At 37.8% G+C, this 22655-nt stretch overlaps 1 protein-coding gene across 5 annotated transcripts in view; it reads right to left on the bottom strand.

Annotated features, from left to right (window-relative positions):
* Positions 1-22655, bottom strand: part of Hace1 (HECT domain and ankyrin repeat containing E3 ubiquitin protein ligase 1) — a 106482-nt gene that overhangs the window by 43872 nt on the left and 39955 nt on the right. For 4 of the 5 annotated variants that reach the window (XM_057761696.1, XM_057761697.1, XM_057761700.1 and 1 more), the window contains 4 exons: positions 13960-14056; positions 13695-13796; positions 12647-12753; positions 8165-8315 (listed from right to left, as the gene is read on the bottom strand). The exons of the other annotated variant lie outside the window; for it this stretch is intronic. In XM_057761696.1, the coding sequence (XP_057617679.1) occupies positions 8165-8315; positions 12647-12753; positions 13695-13796; positions 13960-14056 (457 nt within the window). The remainder of the gene's footprint in view (positions 1-8164; positions 8316-12646; positions 12754-13694; positions 13797-13959; positions 14057-22655) is intronic. 5 annotated transcript variants of the gene reach the window in all.

Raw genomic sequence — 22655 nt, 5'->3', positions numbered from 1 at the left:
AAAAGAAAGGGGCTTTTTAAGTAGCATTCTTAAGTTCATGATGTTTTAAAGACAAAAACTAAAACCTTACATCCAGATAGAGAGGATCAGAAATTTATTCCAGATACTTTTATATTCCTACATCTATATGACTTGGGGAGCTTAAAAGTAATAAAAGTACACATATGTTAAATAAATTAAACTTGTATGTATATTATTCCTTAAAAAAAGGAAAATAAAATCTAACAAAGATTTGTAAGCAATCATTCATTTTCAAATACATATTTTAAGCTACTTATTACTTTCATAACCCCTTAACATTTATTATCATGGTGTCAACAACTCTCAAACAAAAGTATTATTTAAATTTAAAAATCTGAAAATTTAAAAGAACTAATGAACCATTCACAGTGCTTCTTGAAAAGTATTCCTACATTTTTATCATTTATAATATGAAATTATAAAGTGGGATATACTACAGATGTCTATATATTAAAATATCCACTTCTAGTAATTAGTAATTTTTAGAATTATCCTGTAACTTTAGTGTGGTGTGTGTATGCACCATGTATATGCAGTTCCCAGTGAAGCCAGAAGAGGTCATCGGATCCCCTGGGACTAGACTCACCTCACAGATGATTGTTAACCACCATATGGGTGCTGGAAATTGAACCTGAATCTCCTGCTCTTAACTGCTGAGTCATCTCTCTAGCCCCAATAACCAGTAATTTTTAAGACAAGAAATATAATGACTGAACTATCAAGAAGGACAGAAGGATGGCTCAGCAAATTAAGCCACTTGCCACCAAGCCTGACAACATGCATTCAATCTCTAGGACACATATGAAGGAGAGATCTGACTCTGAAGGCTGTCTTCTGATCTCTACACACAAACCTTAACACACACACGGATACATGCACATATGTGTGAATATACAATAAAAAAATGTAATCAAATTTTAAAATGTGTGTTCAACATTAAAGGAAAAAAGGACAGACTAGAATATTGTGGGAATTTCCCCACCGTCAGCAATCAAACCTAGGACCTCAAGCACACTAAGCATACCCCATACTATTCTGCATCTCCACCTAGTCCTTAGCAAATTATTACTGTTCTTGTTCTCCTTTGTCTAAATTTTAAAACAGAGTCCTAGGATAGCTTCAAACTACAAACATAACCAAGACAACCTTGAACTCCAGGTCCTCCTCCATTCACTTCTCAAGTGCCTGAGATTAAGGCAAAAAGGAGCTGGAGATAAACTGAATCTTACTTCTAAATACCAAATATTCCTGCTGAGGAGAGTGAATGCCTTTCTTTGAGATAATTATATATACATTTTATTGTTTAAACCATGTCATCACAGAACAAATACCAGAGGTGAAATATAAATGACCTATAACAATTAGTTTATAAAGTGCACAAAAATACACATTCCCAACTACTGGAAGGGAGTACAGGGTAACAGCCCGTCATAGCATACATGATGTTAAATACTCCTATTATGAATTAGCTGTAGCCAGGTGATGGTGGCACATGCCTGCATTTAATCCCAGCACTCAGGAAGCAGAGGCAGGTGGATCTCTGTGAGTTCCAAGCAAGGAACTATGGAGTGAGTTCCAGGAGAGCCAGGACTACACAGAGAAGCCCTGTCTAAAAAACAATTAGCTGTCTTTCTCCAAGTGAACATTTAATCTTACTTTGAACACTGAATAATTACAGATACTACAAAGTGGACCGAGCATTTAAGAAAGACCTACCCTTAAAAAGCCTCACCTAAAAAGTAACAACTAAGTCATCTTGACTTCGGGAAAGAGACTAAACAGCCATATTTCCAATCTCAGAAAATGTTTAAACAGCCTGTTCTGCCAAGAAAAGCTTCACAATATCTATTAATAACAATACCCTCACCACAACTCCTTTCTTGCTTTTATTCAGCTTTCTGTAAGCTGAGAAATTTACTTACTGAATTTGCAAATAATTAACTCATTCCTATTTTTTTACATTAAACAAAAAATCAAAATTAAGTTATAAGAACTGCACTGAACAAAAGCCTAATTCACTGACTCAATAAATACTATACTCCAGGTACGAAAGAAACCTAAGTATTTTCTTTTTAATGAAATTAATTTTACCTTCAATAAAGCTGAAATGAGTACCCTCTCACCTAGAAGGCTGGGTTTCCAACACTTAGCCTTATAGTTGGAAGATTTGGGATCCCCAATGATTAAGAAAGAACCAGCTGACACAAACATGAAACTGTCACTGAAAATATCTTAGGGTTCTCATCACAATCCAAGAGCTTTTATTCATGATCAAACATCAAACTACCTATATAGTCTCATTATGTCAGAAAATACTTAATTTTCCTGCAGAACGGAACTTCTGAGTGGAAAAACAGGGATCTGTCAAGTGCTGCAAGAAAAGAAAAGGGTAACCGGCCTCTAATCAAATGATCATGGCAAAAATATTAAAAGAAAAAACTAGAATTTTTTTTTAATGGAAGAAAAAATAAAATAATTTGGTGCTTTTCTATTTTTGTTATTCTTTCCCCCTTTGTATCATCTTACTGTATTTAGGTCATACACACAATAAAGCCAAATCCCATCCCAGACAGGACTTTACCTAAGGAATTATCTAAAAAGAGAAGTCACTTGTTAGTCACAAGAGTGAACACTGTGGAAATAATGACTCTCCAACTATAATAAATCACAAGTAAAGTACTGGACTGAGTGATGCTCTGTGGTACACCACCTGTCTCGTAGCATAGTGAAGTAAGTGAACTACTGCATCCCATAGCTACGGGGCTTGCAACACTTACTTATGGATAATAAAATAAACTGGATACAAAGTGTATATACCAGCTGCTACTGAAAACGATGAGCTGGGGCTATTGAGCTAGCTCAGCAGGTAAGAGCACTGGCAGAGGTAAAGAGGATTCAGGTTTAGTTCCCAGCACCCACATGGTGACTCAGACATCTGCAACCCCAGTTCCAGAGGATCCAACACCCTCTACTGCACTCTGTATGTGCCAGGTATGTGTGTGGTACACAGACATATGTGCAGACAAAACATCCATACATATAAAAAAATTTTTTAAAGAAAAAAATTAATCCATGATAACAAGAATATCAAGCATTATCAAAATAACTGCTCACCTTATAAACTGAGAATTCACAACCACAAAATTACATTTCTACATACACAATAGTGATATGACATAATCACGTGATTCACAAACAACTTTAAAGTATACACTAAGAATATTACACATTATATATGACATATACATAACTCTAGGCTTAACGGGAAACTTTTTTTAAATCTCAAGATAGGCTGAAGTGAAATCGAGATCTGATAGGAAAACTAACTTAATGAATATCATAGCACTTTCAAATCCTGTTATCAAATAGATAACGTCAAATGCTACAACCAAAAAAATGGCTTCTAAGAATCTTTTTCTAAGTTGCAATTCTATGAAACTATTAAAAGTCGCAACTTACTATTCATAGGAAGAGAGGGGAACAACAACACATAAGAAACCTAACTCTTCCCTACGCTCACTGGTCCAACAACAAAAATAAAATTCTCTCTCAACTATTGCAAAGTTGCTAGACACTGAAAGAATGGTGAAGTGTTAAGATTAACTTAAAGGCCTTCAAAATGAATCAGATAACTACTAAAGGCCTAGAAACACACTCAGTCCTAACGGAAGGTCACTGCTTAATCCTAACAATGAAGTGACATGCCAGGGTATACAATTAAAGAGACTGCAAGTAGGAATCAATTGCTGCCTTAGTCAGAATTTAGTTTCCAGTCTAACACTACAGCGAATCAGCAATTCCAAGGTTACAACTTGACAACCCCACAATGAATGTCATAAGAAGTTGGATAGCAACATACAGTTTATACTTTATCTTTACACACAAGAAATTACATGATTTCCCATCACTCAAAGATGCCAAAGTTCATTCATAGCTGTAAAAAGACTAACAGAAACTTTAATAGTCAATACTTAATTTCTACATGTGGTGTTTTGAAGGAAAATGGCGCCCAAGGGGAGTGGTAGAAGAGGAGTTGTGCCCTTGTTGGAGGAAGTGTTATCACTGTGGGAACAACTTTGGGATCACTACTGCTCAGGCCTCTAACACTGTGACTTTTAGTCGACTTCCTGTTGCCTTTAAAATGTAGGAATCTTGGCTATTTTTCCTGTACCACTTCTGCCTGCAATCACCATATGTATCACCAGCATGATGATAATTGACTGGACCTCTGAAACTGTAAGCGAGCCATTCTAATTAAATGTCTTACTTTATAAAAAGTTACTACGGTCATGGTGTCTCTTTACAGTAAAAAAAAGCCCAACTAAGACACTTATCAACCACACTTCAGGACAGGCCCCGTGACCAGGAGGAGTTGATCAACAATCAACAAACTTCGCTACGCTTTTGTTTTGGGGGGGTAGGGGACCTTTTTGGTTTTGTTCTATAATGTTTTGTCTTATTCATTTATTGATTTCATTTGAGAAAGAGGGAGAAGACGGAGGAAGAAATAAGATAATGAACATAAGGTTGGTGACTAGGGAGGTGGGGGATCTGGGATACATGATCAAAACATTGTATGAAAAAATATTTAAAAAAATATTAAACAATCAGTATATAGAACAATGATAGGGCACTTGCCTAAACTATGAGGTGCTGAGTTCATTTCCCACTACAGCAAAATAAAAATACAAGGAAAGAAAGCCCATAAATATGACAAAACACAAAGTCTGGATTTCATTAAACAAAAAAAAAAATCATGTCATCTAGCATATATGAGGTCATGTATCCAAAACAGAGACAAGGTGGGAAACAACATCTTCAGCATACTTTTTACAGCTGAACCTGTACTGTGTAGAAAACTAGCATTAAACCAAGTATTATGTATATGATTACAAAGTCAATTAGCAAGAGAAACTCAGATTTCAAGAATAATGAAAAAAATTAATACTGAGAACAATGATGATTGCCTATACCTACAATGATTTTCTTTTTATCATTACACAAGAGTAGAAAGAGAAATCAGGGGTAGAAACTGTCCTAACACAGTGAGCCATGCCAGAATATAGTAGGAACTCCAAAGGATATGATGTGAAGCAACTCACTTAACACAGCACTGACAAAAGAGCATATCATTCACTTGGGTTGGTATGTTACAGAAATAGTAAACTGTTGATCCTAACTAAAGGAAGCAGCACATGGAAAGTCAATCTGAATGAAAAAATGCTTATTTCCTTCTTCCAGAAGGTGGCACAAGAGAGGGGGGTAAAGAAAAAAAAACAAATATGTAAAAAGGAACAACTATGTATAGACCAAAATTATATTTTCTGTTCTGATTTCAAAAAGTAGGAAGGAGGAAACGTACAGATAGATACTTAGACATTCCTCTCTACGGCTATCACACCCAGTCTTAGCACTCAAGAGTACAGATTTGGCCAGCAAGATGGCTCAGGAGGTAAAATGTTTGCTTCATAAGCTCAATGCCCAGAACCCACAGCAAGGTGGAAACAAAAGAGTTGCCTTTTGATTTCCACAAGGATGCATTCAAATACACACATTATCCAACAATAATACACAAATAATTTTATGAAGTATCAAAACACCTGAAAACCACTTATCTAAGTATGTCAAAATTTCATGTAAGACAGATCAGAATTATTTAACACATAACATTAATTCAGACTTGTTTTATAAACAGTAAACCTTTTCAAGTAGTGATACACCATAAAAAAAAATTATTACTATTTGGAGCAATAACCTAAAGACTTGCAAGAATTCTGTCTTCATGAACCTCAAAAGTAAATTTTATAACACAGAAACCTCTTAAGAAAGATTACCACTGCCAGGCGGTGGTGGCAAACGCCTTTGATGCCAGAACTTGGAAGGCAGAGGCAGATGGATCTCTGTGAGTTCAAGGCCAGCCTGATTTACAAGAGCTAGTTCCAGGACAGGCTTTAAAGCTACAGGAAAACACTGTTTCAAAAAAATCAAAAGAAAAAAAAAAAAAAAAGACTAGCCTTAAAAATCATAATAAATAAAAGAAAGGCATGGAGTATAACTCATAGGTAGAATACTGCTGTGCACAAGACATGCTTTTTATGCATTTTTGTTGTTGTTACTACTTGTTTATTTTTTTTGATGTGCTGAGGATCAAATCCATAATCTTTTCTAAATTTATATAAGAAATTAATAACAATATAGGCAGTTAATTCATAAACTTATAATTTGACATGGGTAACAACAATGACATGTATGCTTGAATTAGAAAAGACAGCCTAGGGGGCTGGAGAGATGGCTCAGAAGTTAAAGCACTGGCTGTTCTTCCAGAGGTCCTCAGTTCAATTCCCAACAACCACAATGGTGGCTCACATCCATCTACGGTGGAACTTGATGCCCTTTTCTGGCATAAAGGCATACATACAGATAAAGCACTCATATATAAAATAAATAAATCTTTTTTTTTTATTCTTTTTTACTTAAAATTTCCAACTGCTCCCCGTTTCCCATTTCCCTCCCCCTCCTCCCACATATTGCCCCCTCCCCCCGCTCCCCTCCCCCTATCCCCACTCCACTTCTCCTCCCCCTAGTCCACTCCCCCTCCCTCTCGATACTGAAGAGCAGTCCAAATTCCCTGCTCTACATGAAGACCAAGGTCCTCCCACTTCTATCTAGGTCCAGGAAGGTGAGCATCCAAACAGGCTACGCTCCCACAAAGCCAGTTCATGTATTAGGATCGAAACCTAGTGCCATTGTCCTTGGCTTCTCATCAGCCTTCATTGTCCGCCTTGTTCAGAGAGTCCAGTTTCAACCCATGCTTATTCAGTCCCAGTCCAGCTGGCCTTGGAGAGCTCCCAATAGATCAGTTCCACTGTCACAGTGGGTGGGTGCACCCCTCGTGGTCCTGATTTCCTTGCTCATGTTCTCCCTCCTTCTGCTCCTCATTTGGACCTTGATGCCCTTTTCTGGCATAAAGGCATACATACAGATAAAGCACTCATATATAAAATAAATAAATCTTTTAAAAAAAATAAAAAGAAAGGCAGCCAAAGTAATGTAAAGTATTTTTTAAAAAATCCCAAATACAACTGCAGAGATGGCTCGGTGGTTAAGACCACTGACTGCTCTTCCAGAAGAGCCAGGTTTAGTTCCCAGCACCAACATGGCAACTCAGATGTTTCAAGAGATACAACACCTTCAAAAAGACATACATGCAGGCAAAACATCATAAATAAATAAATCATTAAAAAAAAAACCCAAACACTCTTTGTTAAAGTGATCCCAGAAATTGTTAACAGAACTATTAAGAAAAAGTAGTGAAGTTAAAGAGATTGCTCAGAGGTTAAGAGCGCTGGCTGGCTGCTCTTCCAGAGGTCCTGAGTTCAATTCCCATGTTATGTTCAACCATGTTGGCTCACAACCATCTATAATGAGATCTGGTGCCCTCTTCTGGCCTGCAGGAACACATGCAGGCAGAACACTGTATCCATAATAAATAAACAAATCTTTTTTTTAAGTAGCATTTCTTCTAAAATACATAACAGACACAAACACACAGCATATACATAATAAAACTGAACAAAACCAGATTATTTTATCTTCTAGTAAGACACTTTAAAAATCATGGCTTATATTATGCATTTAAAACTCATCATTTGAGCAAGATCTGGTGGCTATAATTTGTAATCCCAGCTACTTGGGAGGGCATATGATGGAGAGGTCAAGACCTGCCTGAGCTACAGAACAAGGACCAGATTAGTCTGATCAGCTTAATAAGGTCCTGTCTCCAAGTCAAAAGTAAACATAAGCTAGGATTAACTCTGTAAGTCACATGCTTGCACCACACGTAGATGGTCATTGCTTCAATATCTAATACCACACAAAATAAAAAGCAAATCTGAAATTCAGTACACGTACTTTGGTACTAAATATCTCTATCCTTAAAAACACTAATAGGATCAATATATGTGTAAGAAAAATATAAAAACCTTACCAATGAAATCCTGTTCATTAAACTGAGATGAGAAGAAAAGTATGTGACCAAGTTATGAAGCAAACACATCCTGTCCTTGAGGTTTTCATTACCGAATGCATGCTGTGTTAGAGTCATCTCTTTTACATCTCCCTTCCTAACAACTACTTCTCTGACCTTCAACACCTGGCTTCTTGGAGTTTTATTCCCATTGTAGCCCATATCGATTCCATTACTGGGAGATGAGGGGCCAATTCGAAAGACATGACAAAATATCCTCACAATCCTTAGAAGGCTCTTCATCTGAGCATCATAATTGCTAGACAAACTGAAAAATGAAAAAGTTAAAACATAAAAGATTAGGTGGAGTCAAACACAATCATCTTCAAATACATATCTGAAAGCAGATTTGGCCCACTAGCCATCTGTTTCATGAATTATCTGTGGTAAGATAATTTCCTACCATTCTAGGAAACAGAAGGGTTTGCGGAACAAAAATACATTAATATGTATTAATATATACTATTAAATATAGTGTTACAAATAAGTAGATTTCTAATCATTTAGCACCCAGAATATAACCAAAAATCGTAGCATAAACTATGAAGAAAATGACCCCCACAGAACAGATGGAATCTTTGGATACAAACTTTAAGGCAAACTGTTCACTTCTAGAACTATATTTATAAATTCAACCAATTGTTTACAACTCTGAAAATACTTCCAAGAGAAGCAATAGTATAAATACTATATTCTAGGTCAATGCACAATACAACCATCTTAACTCAGTGGTTGAAGCCTCATCATTCTATCCACACCCCTGTATTCCTTCAGAATAGCAGTAATGAAATATTCACATGAGACGTTCACAAATTGTATGTTAATATTACCAATCATCTGCATCAGGGTCTAACCTATATAATGAATTGTTTTATAACTATATAAACACCGTATATATCATCCACCATAAAAATCAAAGACCAATTCAGCAAATATGAAAACATACTGAATATCACAGTAAGACTGTGTTCTGAAAGTGGATTTATTTTGAAATATATAACACCAGTCATCTTCTATAACTACTGTGCAAAAAAAAAAGCAAAAGGTTACATAACTTTTGAGCAGAAGAGAATGCTTTTGTACAAATTTACTCATCAAGTTTACTGTCTTCGCAGTGTATATTTAGTCCAGTTCTTTCTAACACCGACTTTTAAAAAATGGAATAAAAGCCAGGCGGTGGTGGCGCACGCCTTTAATCCCAGCACTCGGGAGGCAGAGGCGGGCGGATCTCTGGGAGTTCGAGGCCAGCCTGGTCTACAAGAGCTAGTTCCGGGACAGGAACCAAAGCTACAGAGAAACCCTGTCTCGAAAAACCAAAAAAAAAAAAAAAAAAAGGAAAAAAAGGAATAAAATTTCAGCTAAACTATAAATTCAATATAGGGAGACAGATCATCTGTTTTATTCATAATCAGCTAACAGTTGGCCTGGTAAACAGCAGGTACTCAAAAATATGCAACAGATGTACTGGTAACAATGAAGGGAGCGCCAAAAAGTTCACTGCTGAGATTACAATTAGTAACAGTGTGTCTGAACTTATGGGCTTATATCTAAACCTGGCTGACCTCAAAACTCACAGACCATGTTTTTGGGGGCTTTTTGTTTTTTTAAAAAAAATATGATTTTAATAGTCATAAATTATAGCTCATTATAATAAAGGAGCTGAAAAGAAATAACTATATATGCTTTTTATTCAGAATTTCATATATGCATATAATATGCTTTTTGATCAAATACAGCCCCTATTCATCCCCCTCCACCTTTTTTTGTACTATGTTTTATTTAGCCTGTCTTAAATCTTAGATTTCAACAAATACATGAATTAGTGGAAATAACTTAAAAAAAGTGAGAGGAGTACATTATGGAAATCTTAGCTTCAATGACTCTTACAGATAAAGAATCTAAATGTGATTCCAAAAGAGTATGGAAAGCAAATGAGGAAAAGCAAACAAACGAGATGGTGATACTGGTCATATGAATTAGCAGAAGGCCTTTCCAGTGAAGAGCAGAGGAGCACAGGCTGTAGCCAGGAATAAGTAGCTCCCAAATGTATTCCCACTCCTGACCATGAAACAGGATAACAAGTTCAAAGCCAGCCTGGGCTACACAACAAGACCCTCTCTAGAAAAATAAGGCAGGCGTTAGGGCAGAAAGACTTTCATCTTAGGTACACAAAACGTCCCCAGGAAGAATGGAACATTAATAGCAGTAAACCTTACAATGTAGCTTTATATTCATATCTTTTATAGACTCTGCATGATGCTGGAAAGAGAAAGGTTCAGCAGCAACTATGGAAATGAAAGGTTATCACAAACTGTCACTGTTGAAATGATTAGTGACAGTGAAATGCATAGAAAAATACATCCAAACTAGAAGAGGGTCAAATCATACGCTAAAACCACACTAAGTACTTGGTAATAGCTGCCCATTCTCCTAACTGGACTGGCTAATCACATACAGAGAAATACAGCATATACGTAAGTTACAAATAAAACTCAAGTAATATAAAGCTTAATTCCTTAGATGTAGCGATTGTGGTGAGCCCACAAGTATTACACAGTAAATATAAAGTTGATGGCTCCATTGGACTATCCACGAGAAATGTATACGGACACTCTACCTGGAGAACCATTTTTGTAGAGCTGAGGACGTCTGTCCTTTGGATAAGTCACTGTCAATTCTGTAAAAATCTTGTGAAATCATAGCATTTCTCCCTTCTATAATACCCCAACAGTGTATAAATCGACTTTTCCTGTAGGGCAACTGGATACCTCCCCCCACACCATGAAGTCATGGTGTGAAAGGATTCAGTCATGTCCTCATTCTCATAGCCAAAATCTACATAAAAATAGTCCCTCACAAACTTTCTTTAGTGACAGAAGTCACTGAAAGAAAGGAGTCTCATACAGGAGGTAACATGTGTGCTCTAACAGCAGACTGGGAAGGTATAATGTACTGGTCTTCTGCTCTGACTTAACAGGCTACTAATAATTCTGTATTTACCTTTCAACTTGGTTTCAACTAACATAAGATCATAGCCCAGGAAATTAACTGTTTATACAGGGAAAAGGCCTGAGTAGCTAAAACTAGCTTCAGAGAGAAAAATTCTCACCTGGGCACCCTGCTGGAGTTAAAAGTAGGGTCCCTAGAAGAGATGCCTTTTATCTCAACCAGCTAGATGATAAAGCAAATCAAGCCCACAGGTTAGTATAGCTACCAACAATATGTTCCCAACCGAGGGGAAATTCATAGCCACGCCCCCTCTGAGACATAAGGTGCCTACTTGCCACATTCACCGGTTTCTTGTGACTCTGTGAAAATGCATGCTTGATACTATTGTTACCACCTGTGGGATTGCTAACTTGTCTGTATGCCTATATAAACTGAAAGTTTTATGGAGATCACCTCTTACCTTTTTTACCCCTTTATGCCTGATGTCCTTATGCCCTCTTTTAAGCCCTTATCCCTTGCCCTTATGATTGCCCTATCCCTTAACCTTATGCTTTGCCCTTTTTACCCTTATGCCTGATGCCTTGCCCTTCTGCCTTATGATGTTTTGCCCTTACCCTTATGCTTCTTCCTTTCCCTTCTTTTATCTTCCCCCTAGAAACTTGCAGGCAAAACGTGCCTAAGTCAGTCAGTTTGTTCTACCCCTGAGACCCTGTTCCCAAGTCAGTTTTTGCTTGTTGTAGAAGTCCAATTCTGAAACCTGAGAGAGTGGTACTCAGTAGCTCCCAACAAGCAATGAGTTATTAAAACCATATTATCTTCTAAGAAGAATAAAGACCTGAACTAGAGAGAAGGAAAGCACAGGGGAAAAAAAAAAAAACTTGATAATGAATCATGAAGGAATACTGAAAGGTTAAACAGTGGATGTACCCAATTTTATAAGTCAGAGATTCACTTTCCTGAACTATTTTCTCATGTAGCCCAAACTGGTCACAAACTATGTAGCTGAGGATTATCTTGAATTCCTGGTCCTCCAATTTCCAGCTCCCAACTGCCTGGACCAAGAGGAAGTATGACCACACCCAAAATATGGATTAAATTCCATACACATATGCCAAAATTCACATTAACGTGCTCTGGGTTTCTTTAAAAAGTCTCTTGACTACTAAGGGCTGAGCAGTTAGGCAGCCTTTTTAAACAAAACAAAAACCAGTCAGTGTATGTGGTATGAAAGAGGTGCCCCCTAGTCTCAGTGCTGGAATGCTTGGTCTGACACTGGAGGCACTCGGGGAAGCTCAGGAGGTGTGGTCTTGTTGGAGGAGATTATGTTACTGCCCTGGAGGGGGCTCTGAGAGTCTAAGAGTGTGCACCATTTAGAGCCTGCCCTCTGCTTCCTGCTTTCCAGTCAAGAGGTGAGCCCTCATCTGCTGCTGGCTGCCATGCTTTCCTGCCATGATGAACTCTGTAACCTTAAGCTAAATAAGTCCTTCTCTGAGTTGCCAAAGACATGAATTTTATCATAGTTTAGAAAAGTAAACTAATACAGTAAGTCAGTAAAAATTTTTAACACCTCACCAATGACAGACAGTATCTAATTATTCAGGAGATGAAACAGACAGACACTACTACGTACTGATTTACAGAAATGCTCACCTAAGCAGTTTATGACCATTTGTTGTAGCCACTTCAGCAAGGCTTGTCAGAATCTTTAGGTACTGGCTTTCACTCTGCTGAGACAAATGCTCCAGAACTTGCCGTAACTGGTTTTATATCAATTTAAAAAAAAAAAGTGATTACACAGTAAGTGATCCATTAAATTCTATCAAAATGTACACACATATTAGTTTTATAAATGCCTTGAAGCCAGCTAACTAAAGTCAAGAACTTTACAGTTATTTTGCTTTACATAAACTTAAGAGTCAATATAGAAAAAGATGACAATATCTTCAAAATTATCCAGTTAAAGAGATACATACACATAGGAAATCAAGTATGTGTGTGGAAATTTAATTCTAAACTTCTAATGTTTATGAAGGTTTCCAACTCTGCAACTTTTCTAAGACTATTCCTACTGAAAATACTGAGCTTGGGGCTGGGGATGTAGCTCAGCAGGACAATGCAGGTGAGCCCTGGGTTCCCGCCCTGGGACCACAAAACAACAGGAAAAGGAGCTCAGTGAACAGTGGTCACCAGACACTACATTTCTTTCCTCTCTCCATGAGCAAGAAACCAAACAGCCAGCCAGATGATTCAGAGGGCCAAATATCAGACAAGATCCATTACTATATACAGTTACACTTCAATATTCCTGGTGACCAATTCCAATTTGTCCCTAAGTACCCAAAACCTGTAGATGCTCAAGGACTCTATGTAAGAAGACAGAGCAAGTGAATGTATTCAATGCATATTCTCTTATAAACTTAAAATCAGCTTCACATAACTTATCCTGCCTAATAAAATATAAGTGCTATGTAAATAGTTATACTATATTTTTTAGGGAATAATGACAAAAGGTGTGTCCATGTTCAATTATAGTATTTTTAATCAACAATTGGTTGATTTGGGGCTGCAGAATCCCCATATACCAAGGGCTAACTATAATTCATAGCTTCATAATGTACAACAAACTCAATTTACTAAAACAATCATGACAACAGAATTATTATTATTCATTTACAACCTATTAGCAAGCTTATGCTACCATGTTTTCCCGAAGGTCTTCATTCTGTGTCATTTGAACAATAGTCTGGAAAAGCCTCGGGTGATACTGAATTAATACTTCACAAGTCTCTCCATATCCACCCTGAAAACAAGATTAATGATTATTCGGGTTTAAAAACAAAGAGACTTTTAAATATCATAGTTTTTGCAGGCTAAACATTTGTACTCTCATTTATGAAAAACATAATTTAATAATTTATAATTTCTATGATAAATGGTCTCAGGATAATATATTAAAAACATACCTGTACACATAAATCTAGAGGGGTTACTCCATTTTTATCTGGTAAATATTTTGCTCCTCGTAATAGAAGAATCTGTGCAGTATCTCTCTGACCATGACTGTATAGAAATAGAACCAAATTAAAAATCTAAGTTTTTAATCTAACTTTTCTCCATAAATTAGATCCTAGTATCCTCTAGAGGCACATCACTTCACAGCAATAAAGACTACACAGATTTTACAGAAATGGGAACAAATCTAAAACAAGCTCATTTCAAATGAATGGTACAGTATAAAAAAATAATTTATAACCAATTTGAATTAAACATTCATACTGTCCTGCTACAAATCTAGTGCCAATCATTCTGTTGATAACTTATGGCAATAGTAACTACCTTCCTTGATATGTGCACCAATTGACCAGAACTAACATAAGAATAATATCTAGGGAGCTGGAGAGATGGCTCAGCAGGAAGCTACTCTTCCAGAGGAAAAATCTGAAAATTGAAATTTATGCCCTGGCAATGCTAAAGCATGCATTGTCAGTCCACATATGGCGGTTCCATTGAACTTTTCCATATTGAGTCTCATGGTCTAAGTTGATGAGGATGACTGACCAGGCCTCTTCCTCAGGAGGGAACCATAACTGGTATAGCCATACATTCAGGCAAAACACCAACATACATAAAAAAAATAGTTTTTAAATAATAGTATCCACATTATACCAGAAAAAAAACAACAACAACAGTAGATCAGTTTTTTCAAAACAACAGTAATTAGCCTTATTATTGATGTTTAACAAGAGTAGTCTCTCACTCTGTAGTCCAGGCTGGCCCCAAACTCAGGGCAATTCTGTCTCAGTTTCCCAGCTGTGATATAACAAGCCTCAAGCAAAAGGCTCAGAAGTCTTTCTTCATCAGGCACCAGGGTTATTAATCTGGTGGTGCCAGCCAAAATATCAGACAGCTATTATAACAGTGGTTAATTCACTGTCCTATGCTAGGCTGCTCCTTGTCATGCCCAAAAATAAAACTAAAGAGTAACCAAGGTAAACTCAATACATGTCAGAAGAGAGCGGTACCTGCAGAAACTAAAGAGTAACCAAGGTAAACTCAATACATGTCAGAAGAGAGCGGTACCTGCAGAAACTAAGGAGTAACCAAGGTAAACTCAATACATGTCAGAGGGGAGCGGTACCTGCAGAAACTAAGGAGTAACCAAGGTAAACTCAATACATGTCAGAAGAGAGCGGTACCTGCAGAAACTAAGGAGTAACCAAGGTAAACTCAATACATGTCAGAGGGGAGCGGTACCTGTAGAAACTAAGGAGTAACCAAGGTAAACTCAATACATGTCAGAGGGGAGTGGCACCTGCAGAATAATCTGAGTTTATAAAAACAAACTATCCAATTTCAAGAACTCTCACAAGTGCTTAATGTCCACGTGTTCAATCTTTCCAACTGACAAATTTTAATTTTTTTACATTTATTTATTTTATATATATGTTTCCCCTGCATGGATATATTTGCCCTATGTATATGTCTTGTGCCCTCAGAGGTCAAGAGGAAGTCAGATCCTTGGAACTGGAGCTACAGATGGCTATTTGTCCCCAGGTTGAGTGCTAAGAAAGGAACATTGGTCCTCTGCAAGAACTTAATTGCTCTTAATTGCTGTGCCATCTCTCCAGCCCCTGAACCGTCAATAACTAAATAGTAGGCTTGTTCAATAGTACCAAGATGGTAGTCAGCTTATAACATGTACACATCACATTCTATAAATTATACTGTAAGCTTTAACTTAGTATTTCATACTCTCGATAAATAAGCACTAAAGAATGAATGATAGGGAATAACAAGTAGAAACCTAACACAACTTCCTAGAATACCTCAGGTGATCAATATTATCTAGTCCTCGGTCTCCAAGGATGTAACTGTGACTGCATTACCCTAAAAGCTGTCCCTGTACTTGAGCTCCTCGGCAACGAACTGCAACCTAACAATAAATAAGCAAATAAGAGTGCGTTGCTCATAACAAATACTCAGACATGACAGGGTGTGTGTGTGTGTGTGTGTGTGTGTGTGTGTGTGTGCTCATCCACGCTTCCTAGTTCTTACATAACTCCTTGTTATATCTTAAATAAGTAGAAAAGTAAGGTTATTGTACTAAGTTTTCTGGCCTTGATTCTTGAAGTAGCTTTGGAACAATCAACTCAGAGGCAATCTTTGTTAGAATGTTGAGACCAAAACCTCTCTAGTACTTTCCTGCCCCTTCTCAATATCCCTTGTTTCACTCAAGCAAACTTCCCTAAGTGACTCACAGAAACTTCTCTAACATGTTTTTGCTCTACCTGTGTAAGGATCCGAGAGAGGATCACCTTTTCAGAAGGTGCCCTGCCTGTTACCTAAGAGAAAGGAATGCTGCCCAAAAGGCCATGAAGACTCTGAACAGAAACACCCTGCTGGGTTTGACACTCCGTCCTATTAAGTCATACCCCTTTTGGTCCAATAACAATTCTAAACAATTGTCCATGTTTCAATCATGCCAACAAAATGAAGTTAAAAAACAAAACTGGGTCTTGGAGAACTTCCGATTAGCTGAGAAGAGCCAGCGTTCACGTACTGTGACCAAGACATCCCAGCTCCCCAGGACAATGCATCTCAATTCTTCAAGACAAAAAGCGCCTACATTTGAGAGCCTTTTAGACCTTGCCCAACAGGTCTCTGTGTCTGGTGCTTACTTGTAACCCTTAAATACCCTTCCTAATCTAATAACGGTGGCACAGTATTTCCCTGAGTTCTATGAGCCACTCTAGGAAATTAGACCCAAGGAGGGAGTCCAAGGAAGCCCAGCTGGCAGTCGTTCAGAAACTGCAGAGGATGAGACTTGCTCCAAGTACCTAAAGTGCAGAGATTCAACTAGAACTGAGCCCACAACTTGTAGGAACAGGCACTGTTCCTCAGTAGATGGTGTAAAAACTGACTTAGAAGACGTTCAACTGATGGCCACTGCATAAGCAAATGCTGGCTCCCTGGTAAGAAGGAAACTCCTCATCCGTATGGTGAGTGGGACAAAATGAGGGTTTTACTCCTATGTTCACAGATTAAGATTCAGCCAATCATAGGCAGCCAATCCATCAAATCATGCTCAAATAAGCCCGAAGCACTGCTGCCACCACTCAGGCCATCATTCACATTTAGCCTAAGAGCTCACTGTTCAGACACTGCTAGCACAGAGCTCTCTGAACCATTTCTGGTTTGAGTACTATCCAGTGTATGAAGTGCTTGCTCTCTGTGCAAATCAACTGTGCTTAATCTAATCTGTCTAAAGTATCTTTTGAAAAGGTTCACCCACTGTTTCAAGAGCAAATGCAATTGCTCAAGACCAACAGTTAAATAGTAGATACATCCATCTGTTTGTTTCATAAAGCCTCCACATAAACATTATTTGTCGCATACAGCAAAACCAATTATTAGCATGAGGGCTGGAGAGACAGTTTAGTGGTTAAGAGTATCTTGAGCTCAACTCCCAGCACACCCATGTCAGATGGTTCACAATGCCTGGAACTCCAACACTAGGGTTATCCAATGCCTATGGCACCTGTGGGTACTAGCACTCAGATGCTATACACACACACACACACACACACACACACACAGAGAGACAGAGACAGAGACAGACACACACACACACACACACACACACATAAAAAAAGGGGGGCTGGAGAGATGGCTCAGTGGTTAAGAGCACTGGCTGCTCTTCCAGAGGTCCTGAGTTCAAGTCCCAGCAACCACATGGTGGCTCACAACCATCTGTATGAGATCTGGTGCCCACCTCTGGCGTGTGGACATACATGGAGGCAGAATGTTGTATACATAATAAATAAATAATTAAAAAAAAAAAGTATAATAAGTCCTGGGGCTGCAGAGATGGCTCAGCAGTTAAGAGTATTTGCTACTCTTGTAAAAGACCAAGGTTTGGTTCCCAAGACCCACAGGGTAGTACACAGCCATCTGTTTCTCGAGTTCCAGAGAATCTAATGCCCTCTTCTGACCCATGTGAGTGCCAGGCACTCACACGATATAAAGACACACATGCCGGCAAAATACACTTTTTTTTAATACTGCTTGGCCTATTAGTTCTAACTTCTTTTTTATTTATTTATTTATTAAAGATTTCTGCCTCCTCCCCACCACCGCCTCCCATTTCCCTCCCCCTCCCCCAATCAAGTCCCCCTCCCTTGTCAGCCTGAAGAGCAATCAGGATTCCCTACCCTGTGGGAAGTCTTTTTACATCTTTTTGTAAAGAAAATTATGAAAATAAATTTTTTTTAAAAAAAATAATATTTAACACAAAGAAAACAAAATGCCAGCACAACATTTCGAGAAAGCTGGCTCTCTGAAACTACCTGAAGCTCACACCTCCAATGGAGGGACAGTCCATTTCAAAACTAGATTAAAAACAAGACGCAGTTGTTTACAGCATACAAACTGTGAAGAGCACAATTAGTGCCCAATGCCACTTACGTAAAACTGCAGCATTTTACAACTAACCTACAGAGTCACAGAGTTGTGAAGAGTTACAGAGACAGGGTCTCACTCTGTGCCCTCCATGGACTGGAGCATGCTTTGTAGACCAGGATAGCCTTGGAAGTTCCGCTTTCCTCTGCCTCCTGATTGCCAAAACTAAAAACCAGCACCATCATGCTCAGCTAAGATTTTTTTTAATTGTCAACTGTTTTTAATAGTCAACTTTAAAACTACATCCACCCAGTTTTATAATTATATACTCTAAAATACACAGAAACACACAGAATGATATGTAATACCTTATAGCTAAGATACAAATGGAGTAAAATCCTCAGTGGGGAAACTACACTGTATTTTGAGTTACCCAACCCCCATCCCAGAAGCTGATATTTTGAACAGTTGACTATATTTTAGCATTATTTGGGCCCACAAAGAATTTTTAATCCAAATAACTAGGGAAGCTTACTGAACAGGCAATTATTCTTTATAAAAATTATGGCTAGTTTTATAAATACATAATATTTTTTATTAATTCTGATAATTTCATACTTATCCTACTCCTAAATCTTTCCAGAGCTTTCCTTGCAATTTCTTGCCTTTTTCTTTTTTAATTGTCAATAACCCACTGACTTTGACGTGGGTCACCCATTTATTCTGGGTGTGGGGCTGTCCAGTGCAGAGTCGTCAACCAAGCAGGGGCCACATCGTTAAAGAAAACTAATGTACTCTCACTCTCTCCCTAGACAGACTCATTTTTATACTGATTGGGACAATACTCTTTACAAGGATATGACAGTGTAGTTTTCAAAACCCTTCAGCTTTCTACCTTTGGGCTCTTTCAATCTTAATGTCTAAGAACGCCCACCAGAGTGTATAATAATGGGAACGCTTATGAACAGAAACTAGATTTACTATTCCATAAGTTTTTAGATTTAAATTTAAAGGTTATTTTACATACTATTCTGATTCTGAGTTCTCTAACTAAAAAGAATTGTTGACAGGAGTTACACTCTATGCTCTGAAACTTATACCTTTGTAACTCCACAAAGATCTCTAAAACGCCATCAACAGCTTACCACCTTATCTATATATACTCCAATTTACCTTATCTTTCCTAATAAAAGTTATCTGTAAATAGAGAAAATACCTGAGAACGTAGAAGCCACAGTACAATTAAAAGCATACCTTCACGGTTGCAGAGATGGCTCAGTGAGTTAGGAGTGCATGTTGGGCAAGCATGAGGAACTGATTTCAAATCCCCAGCACCTATGTAAACAGCCAGGCATGCAGACCTATAACCCTAGTACTTTTTGAGAAGCAGAGAAAGGAGAATCATTTGAGTTTATTAAACACTTAACATTCTCCTCTGACAGTAGCTCACACACACAGTCAGGTGCCACCACACAGTTTAGTGCCTCGTGTATCATTCTCTACAATGACAAACTCCTTTTTCATTTCATGTCTTATCTTTTTTCAAAGAGATCCAATGCTTGCTAAATGAAAACTTAATAGCCATCTTGGTTCATGCCCATAATGCTGAGCATTTGGCTGAGGTGGAAGGACTCTCATGAGTTCCAGGTCAGACCTGGCCATGTTCAGTGAGTTCCAAACCAGCCTCAATTACAACACCCTGTCTTTAAAATAAAAATTAAGAATGGCTTAGCATGGCAAAAGGTGCCTGGGTTCAATTCCCAGTACCACACACAACTGAGTTTTAAAAATAATCTTTGATATAAATACAGTAAAAGATTAAATACTTTTAAAGCAATCTTTTAACAATGTTCTTATATTCAGACTAGCTATATGAATATTCCAGTTCCACATAATAATATTGTATTAACTATCTTAAATTCATCGTTTTGTATGTAACCAGAGGGATTCACTCACAAACACCCACTAAACATCTAAGCACAAAATACTGTACAAGCATCAGACAGAAAGAGGTAAAAAGAAATACTCTTTTTGCTTTCACTGAAGTTGAGATAGACTACAAACAGTAAATAAGTAGGCATAAATTACAAAATGCTATGAAAGCAATACTATGAAATTGTAACAGACAATTAATTGAGATCTATTTAAAGCGGCCATAACTATGCTTCTAAAAAGCAAGTTAAAGTCAGGTATCCTGGAAATTTTATTTTATTTTTTTTTTTTTTTGGTCAACGTGACACAAATTAGAATTCTTGGAGATGAGGAACCCCAAGAAAAATGCCTCTATCAAAATATGCTGTAGGAAAGTCTATAGGGCATCTTCTTAAAATAATAATTGATACAAGAGGCTGAACTGTACTACAGTACACTGTAGGCAGTACCACCCTGGGGTGGCAGTCCTAAGTGGCATATGAAAGCAGGCTGAGTAAGCCATGAAGAACAAGTCAGTAAGCGGTGCTCTTCCACATTCTCTGCATCAATCTCCAGATTCCTGTCTTCAATTCTTGCTTTGGCTTTCCTCAATGTACTTGTGACCCAGCATATGTAAGCCAAATAAACCCTTTCTTTCCCAAATTGCTTTTGGTCAGTGTTTTATCACAGCAACAAAAAACACAATAAGATACCAGATTTGGCAATACATGTCTATAGTCTAAGCAAGCACAAGGGAGGCAGACAAAAGGATCACAAGGTTGAGCCCAGCTTGGATCACACTCCTAACTCAAAAATGCAGGCTGGAGGGGGAATCAAGTAACAGTTAAAGCAGTAGCATGAAGGAAGAAGCCATACAAAACGGCTAGTAAAAGACAACAGGAAAATATCATGCAGAAAAACACAGTGGACACTTGCACTCAGAGAACTCCAAGAGAACCAGCATGGCCAAAGTACAGTGGGCGGAGCCGAGTTAAGTCTCACCGGCCAAAAGAATGCAGGTTTTATCTGAAATGCAACAAAGAAGCACTGAGAAGTTCTAATGTGGCAAGAACTTACTCTTCTTTCCCCAAAGAGGTCGCTCTGCTGAGAAAGACATTACTAAAGGGAAGTAAAAGTGGAGTCAAGGAGACTAGGTAGACTGCTCGGTACTCTAGGAGAGAGGTAGCAACAGGAAAGTAGCTTAAAGAGAGTCTAGAGATGCAAAGCATGCTTTGAGGGCAGACTTTAAAGAGCTTGCTTTAAGAATAGGTTCCAAGTTCAGAGTCAGAGAGTACTAAAAAATAATGACCCGATTTCTGCGTTGAATAAGTAGGAGAATAAGGGGCACAAGAAAGACATGAAGAAAAAAATAAGATGCTATATGCTGGACATCTGATGATTTTATAATAATGTAATTAGCCTGTGAACAATTAAATTGGGAGCTTCAAAGGAATGTCTAGTCAAAAAATAAGCATCCAAGATAAAATAGGGGAAAATATTTAAGTAAATGTGCTGGAGAAATGACTCAGCAGTTAAAAGCACTGGCTGCTCTTCCTGAGGAACCAGGTTCAATTTCCAGCATCTACAACGATGTGTCACAACAGTCTGTAACTCCAGTTCCAGAGGATCTAACACACTCTTCTGGCCTCTAAGGACACTGCATGTACATGGTATACAATCAGACATGCATACAGTCAAAACACCCATACACATAAAAATAATAAACAAAATGTTCAAAATTTTTAATTTATATATTATATAAGATATATATATATATGGCATAACATTATACCAGAAACTCAAGCTAGTATCTTTCATAAATTCATATCATCATGGAATTAGCTATCAGTCAATCAATCAAATCATAAGAACAAGAGACTAGTGAACTCAGATGTGAACTAGAAAACAAAACCCAAAAAGCTCTTGTATGTAGAAGCCCCCTGAATATAACAGCTTCACTAAGTTTTACAATTCACATAATTTAAATAAAAAAATCATACACATACAGGTCATTCTTACATACTTAGGGGAGAGAGAGAGAGTGTTTGTGTGTGTGTGTTTGTGTGTGTGTGTGTATAACAACAATCAAAAAATAAGCCATTAATTTTAAGAGAGGACAAGTAGGGTTGCATGGGAGAGAGTGGAGTGAAGGACGGGAAGGAGAGAAATAATATGACTACAATTTAAAAAAATACATATCACTACAGTGCTTTGTAAACTGCCCCAAATAAAGAGGGATGAAGAGAAAGCTCAGCAGTCACAAGTATGCACTGCTCCTGCAGAGGACCTGAGTGCAGTTTCCAGGAGAGCAGGCCAGTGACAATCGCCTCTAGCTCAAGCTCCAGTTTCA

Source organism: Chionomys nivalis, chromosome 2, assembly GCF_950005125.1.
Source record: "Chionomys nivalis chromosome 2, mChiNiv1.1, whole genome shotgun sequence".
Classification (NCBI taxonomy): domain Eukaryota; kingdom Metazoa; phylum Chordata; class Mammalia; order Rodentia; family Cricetidae; genus Chionomys; species Chionomys nivalis.
The sequence above is the reverse complement of the archived record's forward strand: the minus strand, read 5'-3'. Positions and strand labels throughout refer to the sequence as shown.